Source organism: Bacillus rossius, chromosome 5 (genome assembly GCF_032445375.1).
Source record: "Bacillus rossius redtenbacheri isolate Brsri chromosome 5, Brsri_v3, whole genome shotgun sequence".
NCBI lineage: Eukaryota > Metazoa > Arthropoda > Insecta > Phasmatodea > Bacillidae > Bacillus > Bacillus rossius.
The window spans coordinates 40178661-40202489 of NC_086333.1; the positions used below are offsets into that span (position 1 = coordinate 40178661).

At 33.8% G+C, this 23829-nt stretch overlaps 1 protein-coding gene across 2 annotated transcripts in view; it reads right to left on the reverse strand.

Moving 5' to 3' along the window:
* The window catches only part of LOC134531729 (GIGYF family protein Gyf), a 158087-nt gene that overhangs the window by 36700 nt on the left and 97558 nt on the right, over nucleotides 1-23829 (reverse strand). For both annotated transcript variants that reach the window (XM_063367571.1, XM_063367572.1), the window contains exons 14-17: nucleotides 17931-18077; nucleotides 11856-11902; nucleotides 8720-8945; nucleotides 5594-5763 (exon numbers count right to left, since the gene is read on the reverse strand). In XM_063367571.1, the coding sequence (XP_063223641.1) occupies nucleotides 5594-5763; nucleotides 8720-8945; nucleotides 11856-11902; nucleotides 17931-18077 (590 nt within the window). The remainder of the gene's footprint in view (nucleotides 1-5593; nucleotides 5764-8719; nucleotides 8946-11855; nucleotides 11903-17930; nucleotides 18078-23829) is intronic.

Genomic DNA, 23829 nt, shown 5'->3' on the forward strand with positions numbered 1-23829 from the left:
GTGATATCGCAGGTAAAGAGGATTTTCCGTCGCCAACTTGTGCAGTACCTCATCAGAAAAATGTAAATGTCAAGATACAGAAAACATGAAGTGGAACATACTACAGGCAATGCAATGCATATGTATGGCATGGAGCAGCATTGAAGCAACTTCCATTGCCAAATGCTTCCAGAGAGCAGGCTTTCAAGTTAGCCCTAACGAAATAGATGATGAAACACTTGAACATGTTGATGAGGATGAGTGGAAGCATGTTACCAACAATGCAGCAGGTGCTACATTTGAAGATTTTGTTGAGGTTGACAGTGCAGTCATCACAAGCTCATCTTCCACAGATGAAACTCAACCAACATGCAAGGATAATGAACAAGATGAAGAAGGTGAAGAGATTGAAGCTGAAGTGACCAGACCATCAAGAAAAGATGTGTATTCTGCTCTTGACGTACTCGAAAGATTCCTTTTGACGTCAGATTGTTCGAACAATCAGTCAAGCTTGAAATCACTACGCCAGGTAGAGTGTGCAGTTGTACAAGAAATGAAAATCAGCAGCTGTAAGCAAACTTCAATTCGGGACTACTTTTCAGAAAAGTAGATGTATATTTTCTGCATTGTACAGTAACCTGTACAGAATTACATATTAATGGGTCAGTGCCGATTGTCCTTATTAATCAAATCAATTAATTTGCTGTTTTTATTGTGAAATGTTGATATTATTTGCTAGGGCCTAATTGTAAGTTATTCTCTTGCAATTGTGCCATGTTATTTTTTATGATTGATGTGTACAGTATGTAGGCTATTGTGTTTGTCTTGGATCGTTTACTGTATTTCAAAATTCCTATTATCGATACCTTATTAAATTTGTCAAAAAACAAACTTTTTCGAGATTTTGGATAAAAAAATGACCCCTTTATAAAGAACTCCTTTATAACAAACATGCCAAAATTTAATCCCTTCAATTTTGTTATAAAGAGGTTTTACTGAGATTATGTTTTATCTTAATATATGCCAAATTAGCAGTTCGATAGATTAAAAAAATTAACAAACATTACAAACAGAGTATTTCCATAATCTTCAAATTATTTTAAAAAACATTATTTAGTAAAAAAAATTACTTTCCACTTCAATTAGTAACTAAGATTATTTTGAAAACTCTTCAAGGACACACTTTGAAATCAAGAAAAATAATGTTTCATTGATTATAAGTTCAGGTTAAGTCGAACATTTCACACACTTCAGTTAACTACTTTTTTTTTCTTTCTTTTTTTTAATATTCTAATGAAGGAAAATTAATTCTTCAACATGGCTGGGAAGTAATACTTCTCGTCTGCTACAGACTACATTTCTCCCTGCTGAAGAAACTTTTATGCTGCTGACTTGTGGAGCTGGTATAGCCAAAAAATGTTGTGCCACTTCAGAGAGTAAGGGAAATTGTCTGGAATTTTCTTTCCACCATGTAGTGGGCTTGCTGACCTGGGAATCCTAGGTATGATTAGAAACTGTTCACTATTATTCGCTACTTCGGTCACGGCAGTAACATCTTTTGTCTCGATTGGAATGGATTCCAACCATCCCCAAAAAGACTTTTGCAAATTTTTGTTTCGGTACTAGTAACATTCTCGTCATGTGTCATTAGCTGTTTTTTTTGTTCATATAAAGATTTTGCCTTATTTCTCATCTTTCTTAATTCTTCTTGTAAAAATTGTTTTGCTAGTACTTTACTTTCGTCAGGCATTGCTTCTAGCTTGCATCGTGGTTCAACAGCAGTGGCCAAAAGGTACAGTTTGTTTTCTTGCTGTACTAAATCTTGACTTTACAGCTTTGCACAAATTTTGTGCAAACACACTGCCAGGTTTGTGTTGTTGTGTTGATTTCGTAACACATAATTTATCCCCTGCAAAATATTACCAGTCCCAATATTGGATAGCGTTCAGAAATTATTTCTTGCGTTGCCTGAGCAAATGGTTCCAACAGTTCAACCACCCCACCAATGAGTTTCCATTCATTAGCTGATAAACTTTTGATACTACAGTTAGGATCTGAAGAAAGCTCAGCTGCAACTGCTTCTTTTAAAACTAGCAATCTTTTCACATTTGAAACATTGTTTCCACATCTTGAATAACTTCAACAACAGACTGAAATCCCACCTGACGTTGCTTCTGTTGAAGACAATGTCTTGCTGTGGAGCTTCTTGAGTAATCCCCAACAATTTTGCAGACTTTTTTGCATATGTTTTCAATTACCGGCATTATATTTTCTGCATCATGAATGCCAAGTTGCAAAGAATGGGCAAAACATGATACTGACTTCCACGTCACAGAATTCACCGCAGCACGGATACGTAAAAATGTCGTTCTACTGTACTTTACTACACAAAAGGCCAGGAAATTATGAGATTCAAAATGTTGAATCTAATGTAGAATTATTTGATTCGAATTCAAAATTTTCGAGTACTTGCAGACCCCTTATGTTGAAATAGTAAAATGTTTTTATTGTACTTATCTCATGATGATTTCTCATTGAAACAGTAGTGGTGTGTGTCGATACTAAACAGCAGGCATACGACAGAATGAGTCTTGTAGCATGCACAAATTAAAAGAAAATTTTTTTTGTCATCTACCTATAGAAGTGTTAAATAAACATTTTATTCATTTCCCCAATCATTACTTACAAATACAGTGAAACCTCTATTTAACAAATCTCAAGGGACCAAAATTTGTTGTGTTTGTTGTAAAGGGGTTTGTTAAATGGAGGTTTCGCACAATATATTTCTAGTCATCATAAAGCTTCACATAAATGGCTAGAACTGTCTTTCTGACTGTTTAATACGATATGAGGAATTAAACATGAAAAAGTACATAGAATACACTTGTTTAATGGCCAACCATTTGATGCTTGGAAATTATCAATTCCCATCCCCAGTGCTTCCTGGCATGCCTTTGTTGATGTTTGATGCCCTAGCCTCCATTAACCAGTCAAAAAGTATCTTGTCCAAATCATCATTTTTACATACTTTCATACGTTTTCGATTTATCCCTACCAGAGAAGCGTTGTTATCAATCTGTTCCCGGTTGGATAATATGGTCGAAAGTGTAGACGCCGGGATGTCGAGTCATTTAGCTATATCTAGGGACCCTGAAAAATGGTAAATAAAAACTACCAATAGCGGTGCAAAAAAACTAGTGAAAGCGGTGTAAAAACCCCTGGTAAGAGCGGTATAAAAAAACCAGTAGAAGCGGTGTAAAAAGTCAAAATTTTTAATAAAGCGGTAAATAAAATTTGTTTCGCTTAACACGTAGTACATTTATGTAAGGGGGGGGGGGGGAGGAGAGAATACAGGAAAAGTGAAAATAACTTAACTGTTAAATTTTAACTTTCATTATGAGATAATATTGAAAACATCTTGCTATTTTAAACACTTGAACATTTACACATTTAAAATTGTAATATTAATATAAACCCTTGTTGGGAAGTTGCAATATTTGCACATCAATATTTGATTATTTGCATCAAATACATAAAATCCGTCAGTTGCAAATTGATACAATTTTCGGCATGATTTAAACGCTTGTAACACGTTTAGATATGGCGAATTGCAATTGTATAACTGTTGTTTAAATTACATGCTTCATTCGAGGGCAAAGTAGTAGCTAAATTACTGTTTCAGATAAATGTATGAATATATAAATTCAAGGAATAACACTTAAATCCACTTTTCAATCTAAAAAAATATATAAAAAGTGTGTATTCAATAATAAGCAGCATCAAAACAAACAAGCCCGGAGTTTCTGAGCCAAAGATAAATGTTTCTCCGAACGTCTCAGAGAAGACGAGATAAAGTGTGTAAGTTTTCTTCACAATACATCAAGGACGTCATTTTGTATGGAAGGACGCCATGTTGGTAAAATTATTGTTTTTTTTTTTTTGTAAATTACCGTAATTCGGTTTTGACTTCAGATATATTGTGAATGTTCTAGAAAATTAAGACTTTTTTCCGTATAAATGGGGTTTGAAAGAAAAAAGTAAAGATTCACAGCGAAAAATTAAAAAATTCAACATGGCGTCGCAATGATAAAGTGTTTATGTAATTTGTTTTCTATGGCTTGTTATGGCCGTTAGGAAACCCGTTGGCCAACGAAAGAAAACAAAACAGTTGTGTTATTGTTAGGTTAATAAACGTATTAAACCCGTTTCTTGAACCCGAGGGCGTTAAAATATGAAGTTACTTATATTATTAAATTATAAAGTGAAAAAATTATTTGCCTAGGCGTCGTTCTGTAAAATATTTTCGTGTAGTGTGGAGTTTTATCTTTGACTTGTAAACATATTCTTGCGCAAATCTTAAAAATAGTGATTTTAAATGGACTATTTCGTGCGAAATTTCGTGAAATAGAGGAATTTAACCCTATTTCGCGCAAAGCGAGAAAAATGGCAAATTTCGTGAAATTTCGCGGAATTTCGCGACGCATAAACGGTTTGTAACACAATAAAAATAACATAAATTGTTGGTATGTTGACCCTATATGCTTGTATAAAAATTTCGTGAATAAACCATTCGCGAAATAAAAGGGTCCCTAGCTATATCAATTTTTTTTCCACATTCATCAACTGCATTTAAAATTTCTAATTTTAATTTGACGTCAATCTGTCGCCGCTTTTTAGGATTAGAATTCATTTTACAGTAGTAACGTGTTGATTTCCGTAACTACGTGTGGAAATAAATAAACAACAGTGAAAACTGAAAAAACGGAAATTGTACTACACCATAGTTAAAAATATTTGCGTGTGCGCATCTTCAACCATAGAAACGCAAAATATACTAGCTGTTCGTCTTGCCAGAGAGATGGTACGAAAGGTGTCCGCCACTAGCGCTAAATGTACCCGCCATTTTGAACAAAGTGTGGCATGTATACACGTGTGTTATCCATGATGCTTTGTTTGTTTATTGCCTTCCGCGATGGTGCTTATTATTTTAAGGTTATGCGCACGTATTTTTAAGCAGTGATTGCAAAAAAATTAGTGGATGTCTTGTAGGAGATGTTTATTTTTGCGTGTTTTTCAAAAGCGGCAGTTCGTTGTAAAGGGAATTTCACTATTTCGGAACAAATAAAATTCGGTATTTAGAGGTTAAAACAGCATTGATCTTATGGCGGTTCGGCGGGACCAAAATTTTATTTCGTTGCATGGGGTTTTTCGTTAAATAGAATATTCCTTAATGGAGGTTTTACTGTATTGAGATTTATTATGAATTGCACTGTGATGATTTAAAGAACAAAAAGGTTTAGTATCCATTATCTAAACTTTTTTTATCAGTTTATATCAGTATTACCAATCACTAGTAAAAATTTAAAAGATTCATATGAAAACCATCCCATCTCTGGCTCATTTAGAGAAAACAGGAAGCATGTGCAAGATGTTAACCTGTATCTACATTAAAAATCAAAGATAAAAGCTAAAAGCTGAACCACTTACCCATGTAGGCATGCTACACAATATGAATGGCACGACAGGAAATACTTTTAGACGTAAATACATGCTACATGAAGCGTTGTGAATCCAGCTGCAGCATAGTTTCACAATTCAAAAAACAATGTTATACCTTTTTTTCTCCTCCTCTTCTTTTTTGTGTTGCTCTTCAAGCTTCCGACGTTCTTCCTCCATTTTTCTCTTCTTCTCTTTTTCCTCTTCTCTGCGTTTCTTTTCCTCTTCCTTCCGGCGAGCAGCTTCCTCTTTTTGCTTACGTGCCTCCTCTTCAAGTCTTTTGGCTTCCTGAAATAAGGGTAAGCAATGAATACACAATTGCTACTGTATAAAGCAATGCAGATAGATATACTATATTAATTATTGTATGTAAATAAAGGCCATTAGTAAATATGTGTTTCAAAACAGGAATGAAATATTTTAAAAAAAAATATTACATTCTTTGAGTGATCAACACGAAGGATTGTTGATAGGGATAAACAAAATTATTTTAAAAGAGTGTGTTTGTAAATCAAAGAGTCAATAACTATAATAGATACAAGATACAAGATAAAAGATAAAAGATACAGACAAAACTATAACTACTCGAATGGAAGCAAATCCTTTGACACCAATGATAGTTGGTAACCATTATATTGAAAGAGTATCATTATTCAAGTTCTTGGGTAATCTTGTAACTGACAAAAATAAAAATAATGAACAAATTAAAAAGTAGAGATGGTCAGACAAAGTGGGAGAATTTGTAAGCTGAGGGCCCAGAGATGGAGAAGTAGCATGCTAGATCATGAGGCTTGGAGAGGGAAAGTGGAGACCACTGTAACACCAATGGATAACATTAAAAGTATATATACAAATTTAAAATGTTTCCCAAAAATGATGAATACATTAACAAGTATTTTATTTATGTATATATTTTTTTTTATATTTTAATTAATACTCTGACCTGCACAAGTCCACAAATTGTTTCTTCTTGACAGTTTTTTTTTTTTTTTTGGTTATGAGTGATTTGGAGTGATCTTTATTACATATTTTAGCTATCTAATGAGGCAGACATCCCCTGCTGGTGTGAAAAGGATAACTATGGCAGGATGGCCACTCTATAAGCAAAAACAAATTCCAGTTTTTTTCCAGGATATTTTAAGGTTTTCAACAAACTTTAATAAAATTTTACTACTTTAATAAAAATATATGTAACTTAGCTAACAATGTTGGTTGTTCAGAGCTGAAACCTAATTACCTTTTAATATTAAATATCTACCATTTAATATTATGTAAAATATAAATTATTCATGTAAGACTATAATAACTGTGTGATTAAAGTGTATTTCTTGAACCTAATTTAGTTGTTTATACTATGACAGCAGCAATGAACAGCCAAATTTTACAAAAGACAGCATTACTGCATTAGACATTAAACCATAAGGGCACAACTAAAATTGCTTCAACAGCTGCCAAAGATAAAAAAAAGTTTACACTTTAAAATTATAATTAAAAATCTTACCAGTATTTTTGTTAGATGAGCATTATAAAAATATGTTCCTAGCTTTAAATTCTTCATAAATAACCATTCAATCACAGTAAGCTACTTGGTCATTCTATTTTTTTGTACTAATCACAAAAATTCACTTTAATATTAGCTGTAGAACAAATGTATCACAAAACTAATTGTAATGGAAAAATCTTAGCAAATGAATGTGTTATTTTCTTATGGCAGCCCTTAAAAAACTTAATTATTAGGACACTTTAAAGAAAAAGAATTATGGCATCATCTGCTAGTTTAGTTTCTTCCATGTTCAACTTTTATTTTTGTTTTATTCTGCAATATAGGTCCTTCACGTGACAGACAAGGCAATAGTTTTCAGTTGAGGCTTCCGTTTATTATTACCATTTGCAAAAATCTTTATTTGTAAAAGTAAATAAGATACACGAGAGAAGAAAGAAAAGAAATTGAGCTGTGACTTTCTCCCCCTCCGCCAGTAACCCATAATTACATTAACATGTGTCGCATTCCTCACATTTGCTGCGGATATTCGCCAGTGAACAGCACTCAAAAATGGCGTTACGAAGATAAAAGGCACAAGAGCAGTTTTCAACTTGCTAGACAATAAATAATTCCTGGTGGTTATCAAAAATTCAGGGGTTTGTCACGATTTACCAGCATCAAAAAAATTCTTGGCCAATTCAAGGTATCCTGATTTTCCCGGTCAGGTGGCAACACTCATTGTTAATATATTTCTAGTAGTTTGGAGAAATTTTTTTGTTCTCGTGAATGTTGGATTGATTCTCATCTGAAATTATAGTTTAGTTCCATCAACTCCAAAGGTATCAAAATATTCACAACCCCAAGTGATTCTTTTCCTAAGTAAAATTATAAAATTTAGAGAGTTATCTAACTTTAATAGGAGTATCAAAGTGGTTACAATGAAACCTTGTTAATACAATATCGGTTAAGCCAAAATCCTCCTTATTGCAAACCAGTTTAAATCCCCGGCAAATATATAAGATGTTCAGTGTTAATTCATTTTATATTACGAAATACCGGATAATGTGTAATTTGAAGTTTCATTGTAGCCCAAAACTAGCTTCGCGTATATTTAAGAACTGATAAAGATAGCATTAAAGTAAAACCCCGTATTTTTGAGTTATCATATTTAAGTTTCCCGCAGTTAACAATTTTTCTTTAGGTCCCAATTATATGTCATTAAAAACAATGCAATACTTTTCCTCAAATTACACTGCGAAAATTACTTTCTTTCCACTATTCACGTCTCATTTACTAAGTAAAAACTGTTTTTTTTTTGTTTTCATTAAACTCATTTAAAACTTTTTTTTTGTTTTCTGTATTTTGTATTTTAGTTTGTTTTTTCCCATGCCCACCACAAAAGTGTCATAGCTGTCAGTGGGCATGTCACAAATGCAAATGAATTAATAAAATAATAATGTTTAATGATAGCTTTGCCACTAGCATACAATCTTTATGAATTTGTTATCAACATTTAATGATATCTGCTACTAGTATATAATCTTTATGAATTTATTCTCAACATTTAATGATAGCTGCTCTTAGTATATAATCTTTACGAATTTGTTTTTAGTTCAAAATTTGTAATTACAAGCATTACAAAAAGGGGTGTATATCCATTTACATTGAATTAATTTTTTATTCAATAGCATGAAATTAATGGGAAGTCCTAAAATCAACATTTACTTTTATCAAGTTAATGCAGTCAATGTTAAAACTAACTTCTTTTCTCTTCTTTTCCTCTTCTTGTAAACGTTTCTTCTCTTCCTCTTGTTTCTTAAGCTCCTCTTCTTTTCTCTTCGCTTCTATCTCTTGCTGTCTTTTCTCTTGTTCAGCACGCTTACGCTGTTCTTCCTTCCTCCTTTCTACTTCTTTACGAACATCTTCCTCTAGTTTTAAGCGTGCTTTCTCTTCTTCCTCTTTTCGCTTGCGGTCTTCTTCTTGTTTCCTTAAAAACAAAAAACAAAATGTATTAATCTTACTGATAAACTGTAATTGAATGTGTACAATGGTAATTAAGACCACCCTAGAGTAATATCAATAGCATGATGAACTCTAGTTAACTACCAAATGTACACCAAAGATAAATGAAAGCAATTACTTGATGAGACTTATAAAGACACATTAAAAAATCCCTTATGCTATAATTTTATGGGCAAAGACAAGAGAGAGTGCATTTCTTAGTTAAGTCCAGAGATTTCTGAGTACATAACTGAGGTGTACATATAATCGCAACAAAAATTTAACTTGATATAAATAAGTTTTACTTAAAGATAAAGAGTTTATCATATGAATGACACTACATTAGCCCAAAAAAAAATTATACAGTGTTAAAATTGGAATATTGTATTAAGTAATAATGATCACTAAAATATTCTGTCCATTTATTATTCAGGGTACCTAGTGCACAGATACCAAAAACTTCCTATACAGTTAAAATAAAATTCTTGCTAAACCATACCTTCATACTTGTGGAGTAATGCAATTATGCATTCAATGACAAGTGCCCGATTTTATTTTATATAGATGGCTCTATTAAGTTGAAATATAAAGTCTGTAAAATTTTTAGTAGAGTCAGGCCAAATACATTATAAGTAATAGTGTCACAACTTGCTTGGTTTTTAGTCAAATCCTTAGAAATTGAGTTGAGCTCAAGTAGTTGCAAAACATTTTCTCTGAGGTGAAATAGGCATCAGAGCATTAGAATGGATTACAATACAATAAAAGATATCAATATATTGCTACATGTGAAAAACTGTTGTCTCCAAGATTATAACAAGGCTGTCGCAAAATCATGATTTGAATAAAAAATTGTCTGCTTTAAAGTAGTTCCAGCTGGCCACTGAGCACTCATATACAACTTGTCATTTATACTGTAATATGGAACCCTAATGGAACTATTGGCCACCTTTCATTTTCTTTTTAACTGTCAGCAGCTGACATCACAAAGGTGAGTACTTTATAATTAGATGCAGCTGGAATAATAATTAATTAAAAATAAAAATTAACATGTTGTAATACCAACATGTATATATTTCAGTAGTAATTTTTTTAAATATTTATATAGTAATTACATTAACTTTTTGGGGATAAAATCTAATGTTTTACCTTTAAACATTCCATGATAGAGATAAATACCAGTATTAGCAGCATTCAGAAATAAATAGCTGGGCATAGATTTAATGGGTGGCTGGAAATTCAAAAACAATTAATTTCTGTTACAACTTGCCTTAATGTTAGCACCTTTCCCGTGAAGAAAATATGTAGTTTAATTAAAGTAGGTTATGTAGCAATGAGCGATGCATGCGTGAGTTAACGACTCATTTGCCGACCTTTCTAGTACATTCGTAATTTACAGAGATTACCACAAAATGGCAATCACCTTAATTTTGATAGAGCGCACAAAATGATTCATATGTTACGACGGTTAGAAACGTAATGAACCATTTAGGAACGCGGGAACGCCATGCTTGTTTACGTTCGTCGATCGATGAAGGTTCAGCCACCACCCAAAAGGCAAAGAGAATGTGACAAATGAAGCACGCGCTGCACACTGGGCATGTGCCAAGATAACTGTTTCTTTCTCTCATGCACACGTGATCGTACATGGGAGAAAAAAACTATCATCGATGAGCGCGTGTGCCTATGTATTGTCCGTTTAAATTTTGCAAACGCAATAGTAGGGTGTATTTTTCAGTTTTAAATTGCAGCATGCCAAACATGAATGTTATATATTATTATTTTGAGAAAAGCAGTGATCACAATTCAAGCACATGCAAAGTGTGCAAGAAAGTGCTATCCACTCCAAGATGTAAGTACGGTAATAATTATAAAACTAATAACAATAATTCACATTATAAGAATTTAAAAACATCGCGTAAAGTTAATCGGTTATAAACACATTTAGTAATAATGCTTAAAATAATCACAGTGATTAAAATCAACAATCTTTGGGGGGGTGGGGGGGGGGGGGGGGAAGATTTTATTTTCATAATTTCAGAAAAATTAATTGATTTTCACTAGAGATTTAGTAATGTATTAAATTATTTAAATAATTTGATTTGAAAAATACAATGTATTGGTAGGAAAGTTAAGTAAAATGACATATTGTTGCAGAAACAACTACACTCATTTGTCATTTGAAGAAGCACGAACAAGAATGGAAAAGTTATGTGGAAGAAAAAAAAGTTTCTGAATTGAAAAACCCTGCTCCAAAAACGAGATATATGAAACACAATACACTTGAAAATGTTTTTTTCAAAAAGAATGAAATTTTCTTATGATCTGAGGGCCAAGTCAATAACAAAAAAAAAAATTTAAATAAATGAAAAGTTCTTATTTTTCCTGTGGATCAAGACATTTAACAGTACTTATGTAGTATACATACATTTTTTGAAGATGTTTGGTACAATGGAATTGCTTTAGTCTATATAACCATGATGAAACATATGTAACAATTTTTTTATATTAAAAACTATGTTATTTCAAATCCTTCGACTTCGATTATCCTTCGACATTCCTTTGCACAATATAAACTTCGCTTCCACTTCGCTTCGCATTTAAAGAGATCTTCGCACATGCCTATTGACTGTGTTGTATCTTTTTCCAACCCTTTTATTATTTTCTTGTAATTAATTATTTGCATGCAATTTAAAACTATTTTTCTAATGATGCCAAATAAGTATAACTTCTCACGCGCGTACATATGTGCACGCACCCATTTTTTTCATTGATGACTTCTTGTGAATTAACTAACTGCATTAAGTTAATACTGGGAACAAATTTAACAAACTTTGCTCAATGCTATAAAACATTTCAGCTACTATAAGGATTTTGCAGTCCATTTTTGTGAGCTTACCTAAGTTCTTCTAGCCGCCTTTCTTCTGCTGCTCGCCTCTGCTCTTCCTGAAATGTCACAAAAATAAATATCTTCTTTAATCAATTAACTCAAATAAGTACACTTATAAAAGTTAAACAATGAAGTTTACTTAAAAGTTACCACAACAAATTTGTACAAGGTTCTGTAAAGTAAATAAAAATATTAGTTTTTTTTTATTATTTATTTATTTATTTATTTATTTATTTATTTATAAGCAGAACCAGTTGATGAACATGATAAATGTTTCCCATAATGGTCTCATTGAGTGTTTGGTTTGCAGGATATGCTAATAAAATTCCTTCATACTCAAATTGTAGCCATGTAAATTTTTTCATGTAGCAAATTATTTCAGTAGACTTGTACTTTGTCTTTGGTGAATACTTACATAGCTCTTTGTCTTAATTTTGATTCAATATGAAGAAATGGTCTTAGCACACCCCTATGGTATAGAACACCATCAACTCAATTAGTTTCACCACTGAGATTAAGAACTTAATTTAATGGATTTTAGACTACAACATTCATCATCATCTCCATAGTTAATAGAAAATTAGAAGGCTTTATTATTTATATGTTCAGGTGTTATTATTCATTCATTTAAGGATTGTCAAGATATTTGTCAAAAAAAAAAACAATGTAATTATGTCTTATCACAATAAAGATGCACCCTAGAAATATTATTTTGTGCTAGTCACTGTCATTTAAATAAGAGACAAGTATAATACAACCAAAAAATTATTGCAGTGCATAATTTATTTATTAATATTGTACGTATAAAACCATCTATTTTTTAACACTGCAATAACCATTAACAGAACTCACTACTGGCACATCACAGTGCATGTGGCTAATCAATTGTTTGATGTATTATGGGCATTGAAACTGTGCAGACGTTATCACTCGCAGTAAAATAATAATAAGTAGAGTTAAGCTGGATGGGGGTTTTAGGTTTGGAAAAACATTAAAGATGGAAAAACATTAAAGATGGAAAAAATTCTTGAGGGATAGGTACAGATATGGAAATTAATTGAAGTTTAAATTCCAAAAATTTCTATACTTTTACGAAGGAAAAATTTTGTCATTTTTATTGCGTGGACCCAAATCTAGTATTTATAAATTAATTAAAGCAGATAATTTACAACAAAAACACACTATACCATGAAATAAAGATAAATTCATTTAATTTTATGACACCCACAAAAATAAAAATTAAATAATTTACAAAATAAAGACAAAATAATCTTATATTTACATTTATTCTAAAGTTACTCACTCATTTTAGTATTTTGGAATGGCCAAGTACCAATTCAACAATATTATTAACATTTACAATGAATTTTCATTTGAATCTGGCACTTTTATTTACGTTAACAAGTCAAGCCTCCCTGCTCGCTGAATTGCCCGACCGACTTTTACATGCATATACATGCATATACATGCATATACATGCATATACATACATATACAAACATCATACATCATACATATATATATACACACACACACACACACACAGATGTAACTTACATGTTGAGCTTCATTATAAAGAACATGAAGGAACCAAAATTATGACAGTTTGTTATAATGAAGTTCTTTATACCGAAATCACAGTGATTGCCTGATTTTGGGTTTTAACATAACTCAATCTTGTTAAATTAACAAAGTAGAAAATGTAATACCAATATGAGTGGTACAAGCATTAATTACTTTAACAGCTGTACTTTGGGATCAAGATACATACTACATACATACATACTAGTATGTATATGTACTATACAGAAATACGTAAGTTGTTTGCCAAAACAGTAAGCCTACCTTTGGCTTTTTAGCCACATCAGTCTTTTTATTTCCTTCATCTACTGCTTTTAACATTTCAAGTTTCATTTTCACATCAATCGTCTTTCGTTTCCTAGAAGACATGTTCAGTAGTACTGTTTTTTAAACTATAAAAACAAATGGACTTGACACATGTAAAAATAAGTTATACTCGTAGTATAGCCACGTTTCTCAAACAATAAACAAGGAAATGACCAGAGATGTGTGTGTAGCAATACTGTATGATGTAGAACTTAGCATCGATTAAACACGTCGTGCGAGCATAGAACAAAGAGTAATGTTAGTGAACACCACAATGCAGCGCTTTAGTCGCTACACCAGTTTTGTGCATTAATTTCAACACTAGTCCATTGCAGTCATCTATGGCGCATATCAAAATAAATAAGATGACAGTTTGTGGGTGAATGGCGACGATTTTTAACGTTTGTCGTTTACCATGCCGGGCAGAAAAGTGTTCGTTCAAATGAATATTTATAGAATATTTTTAAAATTTCAGCGAGAAAATTCGTACTAGTGAAATTTTTTTACATTATGCTATATACAGGGTGTCTACCAGATCTAGTAAATTAAATTCCCTGATTTTTCCAGGTTTTCCAGGTCTAAAACTGAATTTTTCCAGGTTTTCTTTAACACAATTACGACATTCCAAGAAACTGAAAAAAACTGCATAATATTACATTGACGGGTTTCAAAGTATTTCAACTTACTTAAATTAGTAAAAAAAATTACCTTCTTCCAGACGTGATCAAAGTGACTCAATTGATGGCAAATAAAACATGCTGCTACAAATATTTCACACACTTCCTTTTGCAAAAAAAACATTAGTAAAAGGAAGCTCCCATCAATTTCGCAGTGACTCAACTTTTGCGTCTATTGCACTTACTTCAGAACGAGCCAAATCCAACATTCGAGCCTTCTTCAACTGCAATGCCTCGATCTCCTCTTCAACTCTTCTTTTTTCTGCCTTCTTCTTGTCTGTAGCTTCCTTTTCTTTTTTTGTTTTGTTTGCAGGGCTTCCTTACCCCTACAACTAGCATTTCTTACCCCTACAACTAGCATTTCTTACATACTGTAACATGAACTTGGTGATATCAACATGCTCTACACCTCCAGAACATTGAACAAAGTCATACATCTGTCTTTGTGCGATCAGTATTTCTTCCTGTATGTTTTCAGTCAGTAGATTAGAATTCACTGAAAATCCTCTTCCATGATCACTCAATGTTATCAGCTTCTTGTCCTGATAGCCACCTGTTTTGAAGACAACATTCTAAACTGTACTTCACACGCTGTTTCCTCACACCCGAATTTAAAACCACAGACGGACATAAGCAGGAATTCCCTTGGTAAGGTTGTACTTCAGGGGACTTTTTTCTTGAAGTTTTTTTACCATAACCTTTAGACAATTCCTATCATTTTTCTGCAACAGGACAGACTTTTCTGGTACTTTCTCTTTCTTGATGGCATGGCATACTGCATAACCCAACTTGATATTGTTAGCAGTCAATAGATTTTCCTGGTTATCTACATCCAAACGAGATACATTGCGTTTCTCCCTAAAGCTCTTCAGTACTTCTGTTTTCAAAAAAAAGCTAATAAAATTTCTACCAGTGAATCATAGAGAAAAGGTGCCATGGGTGCTTCACTTTGGAACATTGTGAGAAACAATTCCAGCTCTGATGCCAAAAAGTGGAAGAATGTCAATTTTATTTCTAGAAGATTATCTTCAAGAGCACTTTTCACTACACTGAAAGAGAGAGATGAAATAGAAACTTCACTAACAAATTTCTTTAGGTGGGGTAATGGTTTCATGGCACGCTCAGCAACTGCAGTATTCCATCTGATTGCACAAAATTTCTTGGGAAAAAGCTCTCATCCAGTTATTCTAATGTAATCTGCCCTCCTTGCAGGTACGTGCTTAAACAAATAGTAACTGTGCGTCAAAAAATTAACAACGTTCCATTGTGTAGCAGAAATTCCAGTTTTGTAAGCACAATGGACCGTATGAAGCCCACAGCTACCAATTTCTAGCAACGATGGCGAATCTTCACCAAAAGTGTTTGTGATATGTATTTTCAAAGCTAACAAAAATGTCCAGTTTACTTTGAGGGCATTCATAGATACTTAAAATTAAATGCACCTGTCGGTATAATCTGAACGTGGGAAGCACATGCTGCAGCACGTCACGTCAGCAGGATAACAGACTAGCTTGAACCAGTTTGTATCGAGTGATATGTTGCCACTTCCAAATCCGGTGGTAAATAAAAGAAAATGGACGTGGGAATTGTTCGTTTTTTGACATTCAAAAATAAAAATGAGAGGGGATACACATGATGCTCCGTCAATGCAAGCTGATCAATAAACAAAAATTGTATTGCCAACTACAACCTACCAAACAAAAATTCCCTGATTTTTAAAAAAATTCCCTGATTTTTCCCTGATTACAATATTCCCTGATATTTCCAGGTTTTCCAGGTTTTCCAGGGTCTGTAGACACCCTGTATATATATGGACGAATGATGGCATAGTTTGTAGTAATGAATTGTTCGCTCTAATGAAGTTCTTTAAAACGGTGTTTTACTGTACTTCTGAAAACTACTTCTAGAAAAAAGCTCAGCAAATAATAATAATAATAATAATAATAATAATAATAATAATAATAATAATAATAATAATAAAGTGTGAACATATATTAAAACCAAGAGTATGTGTTATGTGCCCGCAAGCAATCTGAAAGGCAGTGAAAAATCTCTTCAAGTAACTTCACAAAATTCTCATGGAGCACAGTGTCATAGCTGTCAATCACAGAGGATTATCTCTGGCCATTGGGTCCAAGACAGCCAGTCAACAGATAAGTTTCATATTTCAGTTCCGCAATATTATAAATACCATTTCTGCTAATTTCATCTGGAATCTCAAACCATTATTTAAGATTTTTTCAAATATGTTTTTAAGTCGTAACATATGTTTTGTCATAGATACATACAGCAAGCAAACTTGCACTGTGGTTTTTGGTGGCAGATTGATTGTAACTATAGGTTTTATAAGCCATTGGAACTACCGTCTTTTATCACATAATTGTCGCACTCGCATAATCGTCACATCTATATTTTTAGCCATCAAAATTGGGATAAAAAAACTTCTTGCGTAAAAGTTGAATCATGTTTTTGGTCCCGCTATTAGATGCCGAGCGCTTTGTGTACGTATCTTTTCCATATAAAACTATGTATTTTAAAGTAGAAATCTAATATTTATTCGGAAATTACCACTTACTTATTTTATTAACGGAAATACGAAGTTGTCTGACATGTATATTTTCTTTTAAATACTTTTTAAACGTTATCTTTTTCTGATCGTCTGCGTCACTGCGGTGTACCGGTGTAGATATATTTTCCATATAAAACGATGTATTTTAAAGTATAAATCTAAAATTTATTTGGACATTACCACTTAATTAATTAACGGAAATACCAAGTTGTCTGACTAAATTTTCTTTTAAAGACGTTTTTAAACGTTATTTCCTTTATCTGATCGTCTACGTCGCAGCGGTGTACCGCTTATTAACATGTAGCCAGCGCTGGTTGGCATCATTCGTGTTTGCTTACGTTACTTCCCGTATAGAGCGCGCGCACGTAGTCGAATATCGATATCTCACTGATTGCATGCACCGCGCGCTCTCTGTCAGGTGCTGAGTTAACCACATTTGACGGCCCGCACTCTTTCGTGGCAAGTTACGCGTTAGTTCAAGTCACAGATTCCAGTGGCTTGCGTTGGCGTTACAGTATGTTTTTTCTATTTAAAGTTGAAGCAAGGTTTTTGTTTGATGAATTATTAATATCAATTGTTTGACGTGCTCTTGAATACTCCACTTTTTTTTTTAAATAAACGTACTTTCCATGAACGGGTTTTGTTTTTATAAATAACTTTACCTAACAAAATTTTTTTTTTCCGCATAATCTTATCAAACTTGATTTTAGAATAAAATGTGCGACGATTATGCGAGAAAACACTGTATTTAAACGCTTCTACTTAATATCATGTAGGTAATTATTTTAAACTGTTTAATTAGCAAATTTTTTTTCCAATTCAGTTTCTTATGGAAATAATTAATTTCTCCAAGAAAATTTATTTTAAATAAAAATCCACTCCCGTAAAATCCCACTACACTCCTACACCTCACATACTCATGTCACCACCAATAGATAATATTGTTCTCACCATGATTTCTTGTTCAGTCTTTATTTCTTTCCCTTGCATGTCCCAAATAGACACAGGCATCTGGCCCGGAGGTGGGCTGGCATGCGGCATCCACGACAGGTTGTTTCCAAACAGAGGGTGTGCAGTGCCACTCCATAGCGACTCCACCTAATTTCATAACACAAACATACCTACATAAAAAAAATATATATTGTTAAATACATGGTATTTAAAGCCTCATATACATTCTAACAAAGCAAAATTTTATTTCTAACAAGTTTTACACAGAAACTTATGGCGATGAAACCTCCAAGATTAAAGTAGCCTCAAACCACTTGGGTAACCACTCAGTGCTCATAAATTTGAGTCATACCAAGGTAGAGGAAACAAGAGCACAACCACTGGCACATGAGTGGGTTGTGTGAGTGTTGATTGCCACATAGAACTCTATATACATAACATCCTCGCGTAACATACGCTGGATAGCGACATGGCATCACGTCCGGCTGCTTCGGGGACAAAGAACCTTAATCTCACTCTCTCAGACACCCCAAACTTGCACCCCTCCTCTTCCCTTTTGTTTGTGTTTACTTGGCTTCACGTCTCCCAGAGGAAAAAAATAAAAGCTATTCTTTTGTACTGGGTGAAAGATTTTGGGGAAAGTAAATTTATATTGCTCAATATTCTGACCTAGACAATTTAATTTATAGTGATTGATGGTGAATGAATTTTGGTATTTAATCTTCAACATTTCACTTGACGTGGTTGTTCCGTCTCCTCTCTTCTCTCACCGATGTCTCTCTTGGGTGAGAGCCAGGTATCGGGTGGAGAAGGTCCAACTGCTGGTCTTGCGGCAGGAATCACAGTTGGCTGGTGAAGGCGAATAGCTAATGGGGTGAGGGATAGGGGCTAAGCTATTCATTGAAAAATTTCGGATTTTACAAGGAACTTTTATTGACCTGAATTGTCCAAACAGTTCAATTTATCGCCTGCGTCGGCTTTCACAACATACACTGGATTGATACACGGTACACCCTATTGTCAAGAAAGGGGGGGGGGGGGGGGGAAGGGAGACAAATTCCCTAGGCCGACATAGATCCTCGGATGGCCTGACTCGCGAAGGAGGGGTGCGAGCAGCAGAAAACGGATAGCCAGTCGTTCTGCTGCTCCCCCTATGATCGTCCTATGGTCAGTGGGCGGATTCCAGCCTCACTGGCCGTCGGGCCGATCAACTGACTTCAGGTGGATGACCTCGCCTTTATATAGGGTGAAATGCGCGGGAACGAAGAAAAAGAAGGGAGGGGCGAACTAACTCCTCTTTGGAAGGGATGAGATGCGCGCGCATAACTCTCGCCGAAATTTCCCTGCCCTGGTGGTGGAAGTATAAACTAGATATAAATAATTAAAAAGAAAAGATAAATGTGGCATAAATAATTATATGTATTAAAAAGTATTTAAACTTTCTTTCACAACTTAATTAGTTAAATTTATACTTTTATAAAATATAAATACAGTTGGTAGTTCGCCGGTCACAAGATGGCGTCACAATGTACATGTTTAGCTGTGGCAAGAGAAAAATATACATTTGTATACATAACTCGTCCATATTTACAATTATATTCTGAAGTACATTAATATGTGTGGTTATAACGACGTGCAAAATAAAAGGGCGAAGATGGTTGGTTGCTTTAATGAATTATTCTATTGTTCGTTGCTTTGTTTATAACCTACGACGTCGCACAGATTCGTCGCCGCATATACGTGAGTAGGCCTACTGCCGAAATACCTTTTTCCTTGAATTGCTTCTGAGATTATTAAAACTTGTTTTGGGTTTAATTATAACGTAAAGTAACGTGATATTTAATATAGGAAGGGCAGGCAGGCGTCACACTTCCAAAAAAAGTACAAAAAAAATTTTGTACTGTAATTAAAAAAATACAGAGCAATTTTAAAATTAATGAGAATGAATATTCCTTAAAAGGTTGGTTTCAAAATCTAGTAATAAAAAATTAAAAGGATACAAGGGAATTCGGGTTTGCTTAAATGTAGTTTATTATATATTCATAATTTTCCATTAATAAGACAGCTCATCCAGTTAATTCACAATATTAATTGTGCTTTTTCCAAATGGTACCGATTTTCATATTTTATACGTACGTACGTACATACTGATTGGTATTCACCTATTCTACTACTTATTCTACTACTTTAAGAAATTGTTTCTAACAATTTTCTTAAACAAGTGAGACAAAGAAACACGCTCAGTTAAACATGATAGTTGTTAGCATAGTAAACTTAAATCTGAAGTAAGGGAAAACCATCACACATTTTCATTTAGGCTAACAGGTGTGGGGTTTCTATGAAGTGTTAAGTTTATTCAGTAAAAATACAGTAAATTACATTTATAAAGTACTTTAGGGGACCAAAAATATGATACTACTTTATAGAGGAGTACTTTATAGAGGAGTTACCCTAAACCAAAAAAATGTCGCTTCCCGCACATGTTTACAGTTTTTTTTTTTTCATTTTCTAATTAAAACGTATGTATGTGGTCTTACACGCCTTGTTTTTATCAATGATGTGATTTACTTACTTAAAAAAATAAAGTAATGCAAAATATTGTTAAAACATAGTTAATATAATTTAAATACATAGGTAACCTTAAATATACATACATAGTAGGCTTACCTCTTTTTGCAGTGGAAGTAATAGCCATTCATACAGTGTATCAGAGATGTTTTTAAGGGCCGATATTATGACCTCCGGCTAAATCCTCAGGTTAGCTATCCTCCAGGTAAGGCTAGCCTCCGGTTAACGAACGAGGGGTGTATTATGACCCATACTTAGCCTGCGGTTGGCTAACCGGAACCTGACGAAGCGTGTGGTGTAATAATGGGTGTGTTGGTAATGAAATAAAACAGAATTTGGTAACTTTTGTTGCAAGACAGTTATTTTATCTGGTAGAATGTTAGTCAGCTGTTTGTTTGTATTGTGATTCGTAATATTTACAGCTGCAGTAAAGAAATATGCCGCGATCTTTATCTTGCAACAGATATAATTAAATTAACCAAAAACTACTTTGACGTCAAACCTGCTTTGTATTAAACCATAAAATTACAATTTACGACTCAAAACCGTGTGTTTTCAACTTTACTCTTGTATTGGAACTCATGATTTTGTTAGGTTATATATTAAGCCAAAACTAACGAAGTAATTCTATACCAACAAATAAACAGGGATGACATTTTTGCTAGAAAACACTTATTTCTTTCATAAATTTATTTCATAATCAAATAATATAGACCCCGTTTCGGGAAAATACTTGTCGATTTTCATTTCACTGGTGTAAGTTTCATTTTTGTACTAATAGTTTTGTATCACGTATCCAAATTAATCCGATCCTGATGGAATTAGTTTGTGGTATAGGATGCTTGCTGTTTTAATTTAGTAGGTCGAGAGATCCTAGATATGTTCACTGGGGAAATAATTATGATTGTAAAATGTATACGAAAGAAATATATTTTTACAAGACCTGACATAATTTGTTTGCATCGTGATATGTTAGGTATTTTGTGATGTGTACAGGATTTTTCAACATTCTAAATTAAAACAGCAAGTATAATGTAAAACAAGACCAACATATAAAGGGTCATGCCGATAGGATCAAGGGATAAACTTGGATACGGTAAACAGAATAATTCCAGTGCTGTTTTCGTTTTTCACTTGCGTGGCAGGTAGATAATAAGTACCTAATGGTTTGTAAGATAGGGAAGGGATAATTGGGTAACATTTATTTTCACATTCAATTGTATTCATTGAATTATAACCACGGCTGAAGTCGTATGAAGTGCATTTCATTCCCGGCATATGTCCACTGTATTACGAATAAAAATTCACAGATACAACTTCCACGAAAACACGCATTTTATAGGTACCTACCGGTAATAATAACCCTCGTTTTGCAATTAAAAATTCACTTATTTACACATATTCTTAAGCAGGAACATTAAGTTTATATACATAGCATACGTTTATGTACTTCGTGATCAATTAAAGTCAAATAATAATACACGACTCGACGAGAATAGAAAAGCGTGACTATACTTTCATGCCATGAAATTTTTAATAAAACTTTGACGAAAGCGAAGCATTTTACATTTAGTAATAAATTATTCCATCGCATCCTGCAAATATTCAATAGAATTCCTCAAATAGTCATCATCACTAACAACAACTAACCTCGCCTGATACATCGCCATTTTATTTTCTGTTGCTTAGCCTCCGGTTAAGCAGCTAGCGGCCGGTTCATCCACCCGCTAGGTTAGCCGGAACTTTAACTGGAAGATAGACGTTAAGAGGGAGTCATAAAACCGAAATAAGAGCTAGCCTGCGGTTAAATTTTAGCCGGAACTTTAGCCGGAGGTCATAAAACCGGCCCTAAATGTTCATTTCATAGGCCCTACAATACAGTATTATTTCCATATCTTCCATATTTCCATATTTTCTCCACTTTGAAAACATTAATTACAAAAATTTGGGCACTGACATAAGTTACCGGTAAATAAAACTAACAAAATAATTATGCACTAATAATAAAAACTATGTTCAACTTTACAATGTACACTTAGTTAGACCTACAATGTTTGCATGAAATTCAGAAAGGTAGATTGGACTTTTCGCTGTGAAATATCTTTCATTACCACACACTCAACTTTCCTGAAAAGTTCCATGTTTGCTTCTGGCACTTCAGATGTCAAAAACATTCTGTGGAGAACATCCAGAGCATTGGTTGCCTCTTGCTTTGTAGGACGTTTTATATCCTGTTCCGCATCATCCTCTAGCAGGTCTTCAGTACTACCAGCAGGAGCAGAAATGTCGTCGTTGTGTTCTTGGCAAGTCTCCAGAGCTGTGTCTACTTCAACATAGTCAGCAAATGTTGCTTCTTGCACCTGCAGATTTACTGTGACTTTAGACCATTCAAGTATATCTTCTTCTTGGCACTGGACATCAGCTTCCAGAGATGCATCTGTAGAGTTGTCAGTGCTGAAACCTGCCCTCTTGAAGCATTTTGCAATTGAAACAGGAGGGATTTTGTCCCACACCAAACAAAGTCTTTCCATGGAATTTAAAATGTTCCACTTCAATTTTGAAACATCTTTCTAGGTGTTCCATCTGCCAACATAGAAACTGCACTAGTTGCCTCCTGTACAAGCGTTTTACTTGAGAAATTACACCCTGGTCTAAAGGCTGTAATTTGCTTGTGCAGTTAGGTGGAAAAAAAACTATCTTTACATTCTGTAACTCGACACCAACTTTGTGTGCACTGCAAGAGTCCAGAAACAACAAAATCTTCCTGTTGTATGCTCCCATTCTGGCATCCAACATTTGTAACCACTCCTTAAACAACACAGCAGTCATCCATGAATTTTTATTGTTTTTATAGGTGCAAGGTGTTTTTTTAATGTTCTTAAAACATCTAGGTTTTGCATATTTACCAATAACTAAAAGCTTCAATTTTTCAGAGCCATCAGAGTTAGTGCAGAAAAGTACAGTGTATCTTTCCTTACTGCGTTTCCCTCCATGGCAGGTTTCACCTTTGTGGCTTAAAGTACTGTCTGGCAAGAGATTATAAAAAAAGCCAGCTTCGTCGGCATTGAAAATGTCCTTATCAGCATAACCTGCTGTGAGAGAATGTAAATTCTGTTTCCAATTTTCTGTCACTGCGGTATCAACTGTTGCTTCTTCGCCACATATTTTAAGTGTACTTAGATTCCACCTTGCTTTAAATCGAGTAAGCCACCCACTTGAGGCTTGGAAATTATCCATTCCAAGCCTTAACGCCTCCATGCGTGCTTTCTCTTGCAGTACTGTGCCAGAAATTGGTATATTATTGGATCGTGCCTGAACAACCCAATCAAAA